A 14,084-nucleotide genomic window follows, 5' to 3' on the forward strand; every position below is an offset into this window, starting at 1 on the left:
GTCATGGACTGTGTATATTATGTTAATCATTTGAGAAGGAAACTAATTTTTCCTTCCTTGATGGCACATTTATTTCTTCTGTTTCTGTCTTATGGCACAGCTTATGTACAACAAGTAACTTTAGTCCTTGCTTTAGTGCTTACCATCAATAATTTTAAGAATTATATGCTAAGTGAAATAAGTCAAGCAGAAAAAGATAATTATCATATGGTTTCACTTATTTGAGGAACATAAGGACTAGCACGGAGGACATTAGGAGAAGGAAGGGTAAAATGAAAGGGGGAAATCAGAGGGGGAGAGGAACCATGGGAGACTGTGGACTACGAGAAACAAACTGAGGGTTTTAGAGGGGAGAGGGGTAAAGAGATTGGTAGGCCCCTGTGATGGGTATTAAGGAGGGCATGGACTGCAAGGAGAACTGTGTTATATGCAAACAATGAATCATGGAACATTACATCAAAAATTAACGATGTACTGCATGGTGATTACAAAACATAATAAAATAAAAAGTCAGACCTTGAAAAATAAAAGAAAAAAGAATTATAACAGACTTCTCCCTATATTTTATGTCTCTAGCATAGGTATATTCAGGAAAAAAATTAAATTCTCAATTACAGAGTTTTCCAAGAGATATTTACTGATTAATCATGGTTACCATGGTTATTACATATAGGTAAGATAACAAAAATGGTGACCATCAACAGATTCCTGAACAAGGTATTAAATAACTCTGATGCTTTGCTTTTGATTACTGGTTTGCTTCCATTCAAACTGCAATCAATTTTCAAGTATACATGCACAGATTTTATTTTTAAGTTTGTGGATCACCTACAGTAAATTTTTCACCACCATCTGGATATTTTTTTTTTTTAAAGATTTTATTTATTTATTTGACAGAGAGAAATCACAAGTAGATGGAGAGGCAGGCAGAGAAAGAGAGAGAGAGAGGGAAGCAGGCTCCCTGCTGAGCAGAGAGCCCGATGCGGGACTCGATCCCAGGACCCTGAGATCATGACCTGAGCCAAAGGCAGCGGCTTAACCCACTGAGCCACCCAGGCACCCCATCTGGATATTTTTAATGCTACTTTTTGCTACTACAATGAACATGAATAGGGAATATAAAGTAACATAGTGGGCAAATTTATAATGCTTCTAAATTAATAAAATATATTCCAAAAACCCATTTTTCTTCCAAGTACTGATTTTGTTAATAAAAAAATTTTTAGACAATACTAAATATCCAGAAGTCAATAAATATTTGCCAAACTTCTACTATAAGCTAAAACGGTGTTATGTTTGAAAATAGATCTGAACAGAAGTTTTAGTCTTTGCTGCAATATTTTGGCATTGGGTAACCAAAGGTAGGAAAAAAAAAAAGATACCCAAGAAACTAATGAGATAAAAATACCTATAATAATAGGATTGAGTTTCTTGTTTATAGGATAAATAATAAATAGATGAAGAAAATATAGGAAGTTCTGCATATTTCCTCAAACTGACTATCAAACTGTCAACATGTTTTGCTCTAACCAGAACTGTCAAACACTGAGACTATTTTGGAGAGCCACAGAATTGAAGAGTGCTTTTCTGCCATGTGAAAAATAGGTATGATTTTCCCCAAAAGGATAAATTTTAAATGATTTTTACTGAAAAAAAAAAAGTTTTTCTTATTCTATTTAAACATGATTTTATTTATATAATATTATGGATACAACTTTTCTGGCTAAGCAATTATAACTTTTTCTATTCAGACATTCTACACTTACGAGTTTGGGTATAAAAATTTCTAATTGCTTCATAAATGGGGAAACAAAAGCATATATTCAGCTCATAGCTTAAAAGTGTATTTGTCCTGAGCTGGTTCAAGATTTTAAAACTCATGAACCTGGAGTTTTATAAAGTTTCATCAAAGGGTACAAAAACACCTTTACCACATACATATTTTTATAATTTATCTGTCTTACATGTGGTTAGGAATTTTTTTTATTCTCTACTTAGTGGATTTAAAAATTGAATATGCTCACAGTTGTCCACCAGATGGACAGGAATCAAGATATCTTAAGTGTCAGTTTGGTGTCAATTTACTTTTAGGACTAATATACAATTTAAAAATATCATCAAAGAAACTATGTTGGTAGATCTTTATGACCATTTTCAGCACTCTCTCATCTTTACATTAAAAAAAAATTAATCTGTGAAGCTAAAGGAATAACTCCCTATGAACAAGGCTTAAGCTCTTGGGGCTAAGAACACCATTAACTTTTCTGGTAGAGTAATAATTTATCACTCAACTTCTCTACTCAGTTACCAGCAGAGGCTTATGTACTGAAATGCAATAGTAAATACACATAAAAAGGAACTTCACAAGATGGGATTGGGAGGGAGACAAACCATAAGTGACTCTTAATCTCACAAAACAAACTGAGGGTTGCTGGGGGGAGGGGGGTTGGGAGAAGGGGGGTGGGGTTATGGACATTGGGGAGGGTATGTGCTATGGTGAGTGCTGTGAAGTGTGTAAACCTGGCGATTCACAGACCTGTACCCCTGAGGATAAAAATATATTATATGTTTATAAAAAATTTAAAAAAAATTTTTAAAAAGGAACTTCACTTTTCCATGCTAATAAAAACTGCCCCATGAATTTCAAAAAGCTCTATTTTTTTTCCTCAGTGACTCATCTAGGGGTACACAGTCAGTATCAAATGATCTAAAGTTAGCCACAACGATATAATATTTAAGTAGGCAGATCTTTAAACACACATTTTAAAGAAAAGAGTAATCAACAGAACAACAAAGATACAATAATTAAGCAAAATGAAAAGAATATAATTTAAGTTAAAGAGTATTAGGGAGAAAAAGAAGCACTTCACAAACTGTGATCCCCATGACAGACAAATGTGAATGCAAGCAGAGGAAAGAAGACAGTTACATGTTTGGCACCTGTTTAAAAAACTAAAGATAACTTTACTTCTATTTTATCTAATAACTTTTGAAAGCTTCACTCAAATCACAGGTTTACAATAATGGAACAAAAACACTTCTGCTCTGATAATGTTCTGAGAAAGTTAATCAAGGTTTCCAAAATATCTAAGTTATTTTTGGGAATACTTGCCAGGAAAAATGCCTACCCTTAACAAAACAAATACATTATACATTTCAATTGTGGACTCTGCATGTTGTTAATCATTTCCTTCTCAATACACATATGTCTACACATTGTGATATCCTACTATAGGGACTCAAAAGGAAATCAGTTTCCTTTGGATTAGAATGAGTGACATTTTTAAACACCATTTGGCCATTTGATATGCTTTTATGCAGATCTTTGAACTAAACAACGAGTGTAAATCCATAACAAGACTAATCCTTTTATATCCAAAGCTGCTCTAATAACTTCATGGCTAGTTTCTTTCATTTATCTTTCTAAACCATTCTTCCACTTAGCATCTTGTCCCACTTTTCCAGGTGTCCAAGATGAATACCCAATGAAGATGGGTGTCCAAGATGTCCCAAATGAAGCTAAAGTACCATAAGCAAGTGGCCAATGATTGCTTTATGCAATTTAGATATGTGTCCATAATGGTCAAATTTCAATTATTTAGGAACCAGCTATTCATTTTATGGATCATGCAGACTCATAGACTCATTCTGTTTCTCCTGTTCATTTTTTCTTCAAAAGTGAGTCCACTACGGGGGAGAAAAAAAGTGGTAGCTGGCCCTATAAAAGCTACCATTTGTTACTATCTTGAGTTTAAATGGCTAGCCACTTGTCAATTAAAAACCATTTATTACTATTATTGGAAATTTTAATTCAGAGGTGTAAAAACAGGTATCCTTTGTATAGGATACGACCTGAGAACACATTCTAAGTTTAGCTTGTACCATGCTAAAAAAGCGCATGTCATCCAACATTTAAAAATCAGACATCACATGAAAAGCTACATTTGCAGCTCCCCCCACACCCCCATCTCCAAATGAAAAGATATGGAAGTAGCTGGCCAAATTGCCATACAGAAACTATAGACTAGAGGAGGGTAGGGGCTCTCCCTGTTCAATGGGACCAGGGCTACAGTCCCCACTGTTTGTGCTTGTCACTAACACCAAGGACAAATGTCAGTAGCCATTCATCATCAATGTTTATCTTTTTTTTTTTTTTTAAATTATTGAGAATATTTCTTTGGACTCATGACTACCAAAAGTGAAAAATGAAAAATATGCCTAAAGTTTCCTGGGTTTCTAGAACACATGAAAATGAAGAATAATATTACATGTTCAATATGCAAGTAAAATAGGTCTCTGTCAAAGACTAAAGCTTAAGATGCCATTATAAAACAAACCACAAAAAGATGTGAAGAGTGTTATAGCCCAGAAATCTATCAGAGTTTTTGAGTGTTCAATCCATGCTGTAATTCATACAAGATGATACAATTTTTGTGACATCTAAAGGTATAGTGAAAATTTCATATCACCATTTTTATGTTCACTTAATTAACAACCATATAGGTTATCTGAAAATTTTGACATGTCATTTGTTGCCAAGTTCTACGAATGTTTTACAGAGAAAAGAAACTTCTATTAAATTTCTAAAATCAGAAACCACAATTACTCTTTATTTTTCTAATGCCAGATTTTATTAAAAGATTTTTTTCTATTCTGACAAGTAAATCTAGTATCTAGATAAAATAATTTTACTAATATAGTGTCTGTGTTTTAAAGCTACTCCTGGTATTAATATAAAGTAATAAACATGAAACTATTTTCATACTGCTTATTTCGAAAATGTGCGTGAAAAATATTACAGCATACCATTATGTTGTTTTCGTTTTGGGTATTAACATGAGTAACCCTTCAAAAACTTGTCCCAGTTAATAAATTAGAACGTTCTATATTTTTGAAACACTGTGATTTAATGTTGGCTAATTATTAATTTTACTTGTCACTTATGAATTCTTTGCTCATAATTTTTCTGAATATTTTTGTTCTGTGCTATAGTAATGATTATTTTTAATCTTCCCCCAGAGATAAAGCAAGTTTTCAATTTTGTTTACCATTCTCATTGCTATAGTTCATCAGCATGCCACAAAAGACAGTCAAGAGCTTCTCATTGGCGGGATCTGTTATACTGCACAGTGACCTTAAATGGTCAATTACAATCTGTGCACCACCTGCTTGGTCAACTGCACTTCTGCCCTCATCTGTAAAACAAAGAGTTAAATTAAAAATAAAAGAAAAAAGAAATGTACCTTACAATTTCAAATATAAAACATAACAATGTTATTTCTTATTTAGTGAGTAAGTAGAAAATAAACCTAGGCTGGGCATTAAATGTCTTTTTGGAAAAACAAAACAAGTAAACATGGAAATGGGGGTGGGATGGGGACAAGAGACAATCACTTTTTCAGAGAAAAAAGTTTATTCTCACTGACATCATATAGGAGCTTAAAGAACTCTGTGTGCTAGGAATGTATGACTATCACATGTGAAAATTTTCACCTGCTCTTTCACAAATTAAAATTGTGTAAGAGAAAAAAACCAGGAACTAATATTTTATAGAATTTTTTTTTTCTGAGCTTGGAAACCATCTATCAGTGTTTTTCGAAGTTAGTTGTTATCAAAGAAAACCATCTAACTCACATAATAATTCTATATCACAGTAAGCATCCTTTTAATGGCATTACTATAGTCCACAAACATGCTCCTTTCTCAATTCTTGCTATTTTGTGTTTTATTTTTCCTTATTCCCTCCATTCTAGAACATACTAGTGTACTTCAACATTACAACCAGTGGTCAAAATGATGGCCAGATATACCTTCTGTTATGTATATATAAATATTATATAGAACAGATGTCATTTAATGATTGGAATATATAAAGAGCTTTAGAAAACTTTCTAACCCCTGAATGTAGGAATGGAAAGAGATGAAAGAAAGTATCTGTCTTTCTAAACCTGACTTTCCTCATATAAAAGATATGTGACAGCCGTTAAGTATGAGCCACATATGTGATTTAAATTTACTAGTAGCCGTATGAAAAAAAAACCAAAAACATGTAAAAAATTTATTTTAACAATCTATTTTATTAAATCCAATAAAACATGATCCCAACATGCAATCAATATTTTAAACTGTCTTTTTTGTGATAAATCTTTGAAATCTGAGTGTGCTTTACACTTACAGTCACATTTTAATTCAGACTAGCTACATTTCACAATTGTTTAATAGCCAAATCAGGCTTGTGGCCCCCATATTGGGCAAGGCAGCTACAGAAGCATAGTACAAAAGGTCAGTAAAAGAAATGGCTCACAAGGGTATTATAACCGCTAAGTAAATGAAAGATTTTCATTTTTCTAATAAGAAAACTGAAACTAAGGTCATATCTTTATAATTGTTCCTGAATCATATTAGACAATGAAACAATATATATCAGTTCTTATGGCATACACACACACATACACACACCCTTACATAGCATGGCCTCGTAAATATTTGCTTGATAACTTTGAAAAATTTTCAGGAAATCCATACTAAAGTGAAATAACATATTTTTGTCCACTTAGCATTGCTGTGTTGTTATACAGTTGCAGAATGGGAACCTATGCTCGTCAGCTAATGAGATCACAGAAAACTATGAACTGTTAAAGTAACTAGTCAGATAAGCCAGTCAAGAACACTGGTCATATCCCATTTTGAAATTTAACATCCAAAGTTTCACTGTCCAATAACATAAATGTAAATTATCTCAATTGTTGGGCAATTTGTATGGGTATGATGTCAGAGAAAAGTGAACATTATGATTATAAATCCAAATGTTCAGACCTTAAATAATATAAATATACAATACATGCCATGCCTAAAATGTGAAGCTTAAATAGTCTTTGATTCAGACTGCTGATTAAATATGGACTTTCGAAATATAAATCACACAGGCTTAGGACTTAGAAATCTTAAGAGAACTGATAAACTAAGCCTTAAATTCCTATCCTAGGAAACTAAGACTTAGAAACTTTGTGGAGCCTATTTGTAGTTAATTTTAAAAGCAAAGCTGGCTTCCTAACACCAGTTAACCATCTGGGGTGCCTGGGTGGCTCAGTCAGTTAAATGTCTGCCTTTGGCTCAGGTCATGATATCAGCATCCTAGAATAGAGCCCCTGCCTCAGGCTCCCTGCTCAATGGAGAGTCTGCTTCTCCCTCAGCCCTCCCTGCAACTCATGTTCTCATTCTTTTTCTTTCTAATAAATGAATAAAACTTAAAAAAAAAAAGTTAACTATTCAATATTCAAAATATTCACTAATGCAATAAATTTCAATACAAATTTATCCAACAAATCTGTTCATCAAATTTAATAATGCAGTAAAAAAGAATAAAACTGCAATTGGAAGGCAAACCACATATTTATGTCTGAGAGCCACAGTGTTTTTCTTCTTTTCCTTTCCTTCTTCAGTTCCCTTCCTCCGTCCCTGTTCTGTTTCGATTATTTACAACATAGCTTTTCACTCATGTATTATCAGCAGTAGGTTACAGAACATAAACTTAATCTCTGTATTAGAAATTACATTATACCAAATCTGAGAAGAAAAATAAAGCACACATAATAATAGATAATCTAAGCTAAAAAGGTATTCACCACCCCTATAGGAATGTTTATGCAATTCCTTCCCCACCCCCCTCACACCACCTTTGACAAGTCATCCAGGGAAATACAGTTAAAGATAAATTTATCAACATACTTTAAAGAATTAGAGGATGCAAAAGAATAAATGACAATGTTGTGTTCTATTACTCTACCAAAACCAGTGAAAGAATGTCTTTACAGGTATCTTATGAATCATTTACAATACATACTAGATCATCTGTCATTGCACAAGTCCATATAAATTGTTCTCCCACAATAAAGGCAGCTCTGTAGTTTTATGTTACAATATTAAAATAAGTACTATTATTGTTCACTTAAAAATAATTTATAAAAGCTCCCTTATCCTAAACTTTATCTCTGAAATACAGGCTCACTGTAACTCTTCTCATAATAAAGAACTCCTAACTTGTGAAGCATCCTGCACTGTCACTTCCAGAAATATATTTTAATTTCCCATAATTGTGAGTTATCCAAACACTGGTGAAAGTGTAGCCCACCAACTCTCTAGGCCCTGCTACATTCTCTAACGATGACTTGTCATATGAAGGAAGTTACTAGCACAAGTATGGTATTTCTTCACAGTAGGTAAGAGCAGAGCTAAAAATCTAAAGAGATGCTACACTTCCATTACTCAGTAGCCCAAACCAGGAAGCAATAAAACTTGTATGTCATGGTTATTATGTTTAACAAATGAGAAAAAAAAAATGTTACCAAAAAAAGTTACTAAGTTGATATTCCATTATCAGGTACAAGTATATGGTAAGGCTGAGGGAAAGACCTAAAATAACCACTGAATACAATCACTGTGAGCCGTAACAGTGTATTCTAATTTCAGATTTACTTGTATGTTTTCCCAACTAGGTTCCCTCTCTGTTCTGGGCAACAAATACCTAGTACATAGTAGACGCTTAGTATTTCCTGAATAAATGGGGCCTCTGCTTAGATTGTGGTAAATTATCATTCAACTAAAGGATGAATGTGAGTGAGTGAGTGTGTGTGTGTGTGTGCGTGTATGAGAGAGAGAGAGAGAGAGAGAGAGAATGAGAATGAAAATCACTTATGTGCTTTTATCTTCACCACCACAATATGGTTATGGAATAGTTTAGCTTTGCCTGTTCTTTGAACTTTCTTTGAATGTAATCACATTGCATTTATTCTTTTGTGCCTACCTTCTTATACTCAATATTACATTTGTGAAATTCATCCACTCTGTTACATGCTTCCTGATATATAATATCCATTGTATGCACCCATCTCAATTACTGGCCTATTCTTCTAATGAGTGTTACTTGGGTTGTTACTAGGTTTGGGCTATTCTTTATAATACACAGATGGTACTGTTGGTTCACTGAATTTGCATAACCTCCACTTTCTCCATAATGACAAACAGGTTGCCAAAGCCAGTGTACACTCCCTGAAGCAGCATGTGAGTTTATTGCTTCACCCCTCTACTATTACTTGGGTATTATTTTATTTTTAAAATTTAGGAAATCTGGTAGGTAAGGTTGAACCTGTCCCAGACTATACAAAAGCCAGGTCTTTGCTGGCAGTCTACTTTACTGTTCTTTCAATAAGGCAATTAATTTGGTATTGAGTGTAGCTAGCATTACATGGGAAAACAAAAACAAAAACAAAACCCAACCCACAATAGTTCAAGCAGAAAAGGAGAGAAAGAAACAGATAAATGAGATACACAGATGTTAGAATTTGAAAGAAAAAAATGGAAAGACAGCTAAGTAGCTAGTAAAAGGTGCCTATCAAGCCTATGTAAAAACACGAGTAGGTGCAATTCTGGAACTTTCTTACATTCATGCTTTATAGAAAAGGCTTATAATAACATCAGCAAATAAACTGTTTGCTTTTTTTAATCATTTCTATCATCACCAGATTTCCAAAAGAGAAGATAAGGTCCAAGTATTTGAAAAAACTGAGGAGGCAGAATGGTACTAGATGTAAAAGCAGCCTATAATCTGCAATAGCAAATTTTATCTAAAATTAATTTTTTGCAATTTAAAAAGTCTATGATGAACATGCTGCTTCCACTTCTGTGATTTAAACATCACCTTTTTCATATTTCTTCTCAAATTCTCAGTATGAAATACAAATTTAAAAATCCACTTAAAGGGGCGCCTGGGTGGCTTAGTGGGTTGGGCCTCTGCCTTCAGCTTGGGTCATGGTCCCGAGGTCCTGGGATCGAGCCTCGCATCAGGCTCTCTGCTCGGTGGGGAGCCTGGTTCCCCCTCTTCTTCTGCCTGCCTCTCTGCCTATGTGATCTCTCTCTCTATGTCAAATGAATGAATAAAATTTTTAAAAAATTCTCTAAAAAAAAAATCCATTTAAAAACTTATGCCATACATAATTGATATTAGTTTCCTCCCACCCTCTGATTATTTATGTAACAAGGATCTTGGTTTCCTATGCATCCATTTGCTCAAATGCACTAGCCAAAGTTAAGGATCCTTTGTGACATTAGGAGTGGTCACTGTGGTGATGACTATGATGCACATCTCAGAAAACTGTGACATGAGAAAAATAAACAGTAGGAGCTGATCACACAGTTCTCATCTAAATTTTGTTACAAATTACTACTGATAAACATGAGAAAAATATGTATGTATGCAGATACTGTTAAATAAATTAGCTTTTGTGTTTTAAAAGAAATTGTATCAAATAAAAAGAGTTCACCTTTAACATTCTGAAGGGCCATAGGTTTGTGACCACCTTCCTCTCTGTTTTCTATAAAAGCCTCCTGCACATAATGATCTGCAAGAGCTAATTAAGGATGCTGGCTGAACATAGGCTGCACACAACACTGTAGTAAGTGCTAGCGTGCTTTGTATAATTAAAAGTGGAACAGAAAATAAAGCTATAAAGGCTTTTTAAGGTTATTGATGGCAGAAATGAAAGCTAAGGCATGGAGAAGATAAATACAAATGACTTATATTGTAAATGTACTTTAGAGATATTATGATAAGTGACCTAAGAATATAAATTATAAACTTTATTTCTTTTTCCCCTTTTTACAACTCAGACTTTGCTTAAAGAGATCATGATTAAATACCAGCATTCTGAATTAAAACTTGGGAAATCTGAATTTTAATTCCATGTTCCCTCATTAAACACACACAAAAAAGTATAATGGAGTCATTGCCCTTCATTTCATTAAGACAACAGCACTGTCTAGTATCGATTAAGAATCTAGTTTTGGGGGCAACTGGGTGGTTCAACTGATTAACTGACTGACTGCCTTCAGCTCAGGTCATGATCCTGGAGTCCCGGGATCGAGTCCCACATCGGGCTCCCTGCTTGGTGGGGAGTCTGCTTCTCCCTCTGAACTCTTCCCTCTCATGCTCTCTTTATCTCTCTCTCTCAAATAAATAAATAAAATCTTAAAAAAAAAAAAAAAGAATCTAGTTTTGGAGATTCACTTTGGAAGAGTTCTTTAGTATCTTCCCCTTCAAAACTTTTTTAGAGTATCCATAAACTTAACAAATATTAAGTCTAATCTATATACTATAACAGCTATCAAAAATGCACACTAAACAAAGAGTGGTTGATATGATAAAATCTGTTTCACATAAAATTGGTTAAAAACTTAAAGAGGCACAGTATAGTAACATAAGTTGTACGTCCAACTCAGTCACTAAGCTATTCAATGAGATCCATTTTGAGAGTGAAACATTTCTAAAACTCCTAGAGAATATGCTTTTAATAACAATATTTAGAAACACAGCAAGAATGAGCAAACTACACAATCTTTTCTTAAACTGAAAATTCTAAGCCTCATAAGCATGGACAAAGTCTTAAACTGTGCTGCAGTATCTTTTTACATGTCCCTGTCACATCAGCCATGAGGACCCACCCAGTCCCAACTTTCTAAAATCCCGCCCTTTCTCAACATCTGCATTCTTAACAGAAACCATATTTCCTGCTCCACAGAGAAAACAGAAGACACAATCTTCCTCACTTTTTCACCCTCCTTCTACTGTTAGATGTAGGAGCATATGTATCCTTTTCCAAACACTTTTAGTATCCCCTGTTGTAATTTAAGTTTGGTTATAGCTAAGTACAGATAAAGAAAAGAAAGAGATTTATTTTCAAAATAAGGAAAAACTTTTACTCTACAAGTAAAGAAAGCTGTAGACATGTCATAAGCTAAGGTCTCCAAGCAGCTGAATGCAAACAACATTTAATAATTAAATCTGAGGACTAGTCCTCATTGAGAGTGGGAATCTGAATTTCTTTGTTACCGATATTTGAAATGTTAACTTAAAACTTTCAATAAAGGTAGAAGTTTTTAATATTAGAAAAGCTATAATATCACTGAAGTAATTTCCAGGTTGTAAGCTTTGTTAAGTTTGACCACAAGAAAGCCTCTTAATCTCTGTTGATGTGCTTCCTGCTCTGGAAAAGGGGGAAGCAGGGAAGAAGACTGCTGGGGCTTCTTTTTAGCTCTGACACTCTCTTATTCATTTCTATTTCAACGTCTATTTCTACTCTGTGTTACAAATGCAGGAAGTGCTAGTATATGCTGTGTTTGTTTTTCTTTTTTAATGTATTAAAAAAAACCCTCAAATCTTGCTATTTTAACTTTCCAATCATTAATCATTATAATTCAGGCACTTATTTTTATTTTCCCCAAGTAACTATTACTAGAAACTATAAGGACTTATGGTAAATAAATGAAACAGTCTTTTTACAAGCTAAGCTGGAAAACTGAGACCTGGTTTTTTTCCCGCTGAGTTGTGAAAAATTACACTGTTAAGAAATAATAATTTTTGAAGTGCTCTTTTTTGGTGAACACAAAGGTGATTCAGAGTAGATGCTTAAAGTCAAAACAATTATAACTTAAGTCCTTACTAGTGTTAGTTTGCAAAAAGCAATGGCATTAAAAAGATGCCATGATAAAATTTCTTTTAATGAAGTTCCACATTGCTTTTCTTCAAAATCCACTGCTATGCCACTTTTAAACTCTAAGAATAAATATTTTATTATGATAGAATCTGAACACATGTAAATATATTCTGAGCAAGGATTTGAGAACAATAGGCAACATAAATTAGACTCTTAAATGCAGGGATACAAATACTATTCTGAGTCTTCTTAGTCAATATCAAACTATAACTAAAGACTAGATTTTAAACTTCAAAGAGCCCATTAGCTCTCAGTGAATGCCAGCCACATGTGTTATGAAATTCCGATGAATAAGGAAGCTAAATGAACAATATTACTGAAAATCACCAAACTATCCTATTACTGCACTAAGGAAATGACTGAATTGCCTAATTTTACCAGAACTCTATGTAAACAATGGTCCAAATAAGCAGCAAATGGGATAGTTTATAAATATTTTTATTAAATATGACTTTTAAAAGGTTAGCTGCTTTTCTCAAATTTACCTGAATTGAAAAGGAATCAAATATCAAAATTCTTCCTAGAAAGTTAAATTCATGACACAAAGATATACCCATGAGTGTATTTTTAGCTTGCTTTTCAAATTCAGTAGTTTAATATCTTTACCTGTTTGAGATAATATTACTGATTTAGGAGTATGCTTTTGAGACACAGACATTATTCCTGCTTATTATGGGTTAAATTGTGTTCCTTCAAAATATATGTTCAAGTCCTAACCGCCAGAACCTCAAACTGTGACCTTATTTGGAAACAGGGTCACTGCAGATGTGAACAGATAAGATGAAGTCATGCTAGAATAAGGTGGGTCCTTAATGCAATATGGCTAATATTCTTTTTTTTTTTTTTTAAGATTTTATTTATTTGACAGAGAGAGAAAGATTACAAGTGGGTCGGCAGAGAGAGGGGGAGAAGCAGGCTCTGTGCAGAGCAGAAAGCCCAATGCAGGACTCAATCCCAGGACTCTGAAATCATGACCTGAGCCGAAGGCATAGGCTTAACCCACTGAGCCACCCAGGTGCCCCATGGCTAGTATTCTTTTAAGAGGAGAGAGATGCAGAGAGGAGAATGCCTTGGGAACATACAGAAACACAAAGAAAGAAGAGAGCATGTAAAGACAAAAGATGAGAATGGCATTTACTGCCACAAGCCAAGGAACTCCTGAGGACACCAGAAGCTAGAAAAGACAAAAAGGGCCTCTTTGCATACGGATTTCAGAGGAAGCACAGCCCTGCTGACACCCTGATTTTGGACTTACAGCCTCCACAACTACAACACAATAAATTTCTGTTGTTTTAGGCCATCCAGTTTGTGCTTTTTTATTACAGCATTCATAGAAAACTAATACACTTTTCCACATAAACAATGTGGAATATTCAATCAAAAAAAGTATTTGACATTTAAGTAACCCTTTACTATATATTCAGTTTTTATACATTTCACTGAAATTATGATTTCACAGATCACTAACAATATATTTCAAGTATAATTAGTATAAGATTTTAATTAATTGTCAGTATACATGTGCAAACTGTGATA

General features: G+C 33.8%; 1 protein-coding gene across 4 annotated transcripts in view; it reads right to left on the reverse strand.

The window, feature by feature from the left end:
* RAP1GDS1 (Rap1 GTPase-GDP dissociation stimulator 1) overlaps window positions 1-14,084 on the reverse strand; it is a 156,035-nt gene that overhangs the window by 52,889 nt on the left and 89,062 nt on the right. For 3 of the 4 annotated variants that reach the window (XM_044224440.1, XM_044224439.1, XM_044224438.1), the window contains exon 5: window positions 5,049-5,195. The exons of the other annotated variant lie outside the window; for it this stretch is intronic. In XM_044224440.1, coding sequence (XP_044080375.1) covers window positions 5,049-5,195 — 147 coding nt within the window. The remainder of the gene's footprint in view (window positions 1-5,048; window positions 5,196-14,084) is intronic. 4 annotated transcript variants of the gene reach the window in all.

The sequence above is a fragment of the Neovison vison genome, chromosome 11 (genome assembly GCF_020171115.1).
Source record: "Neovison vison isolate M4711 chromosome 11, ASM_NN_V1, whole genome shotgun sequence".
NCBI classification, from domain to species: domain Eukaryota; kingdom Metazoa; phylum Chordata; class Mammalia; order Carnivora; family Mustelidae; genus Neogale; species Neogale vison.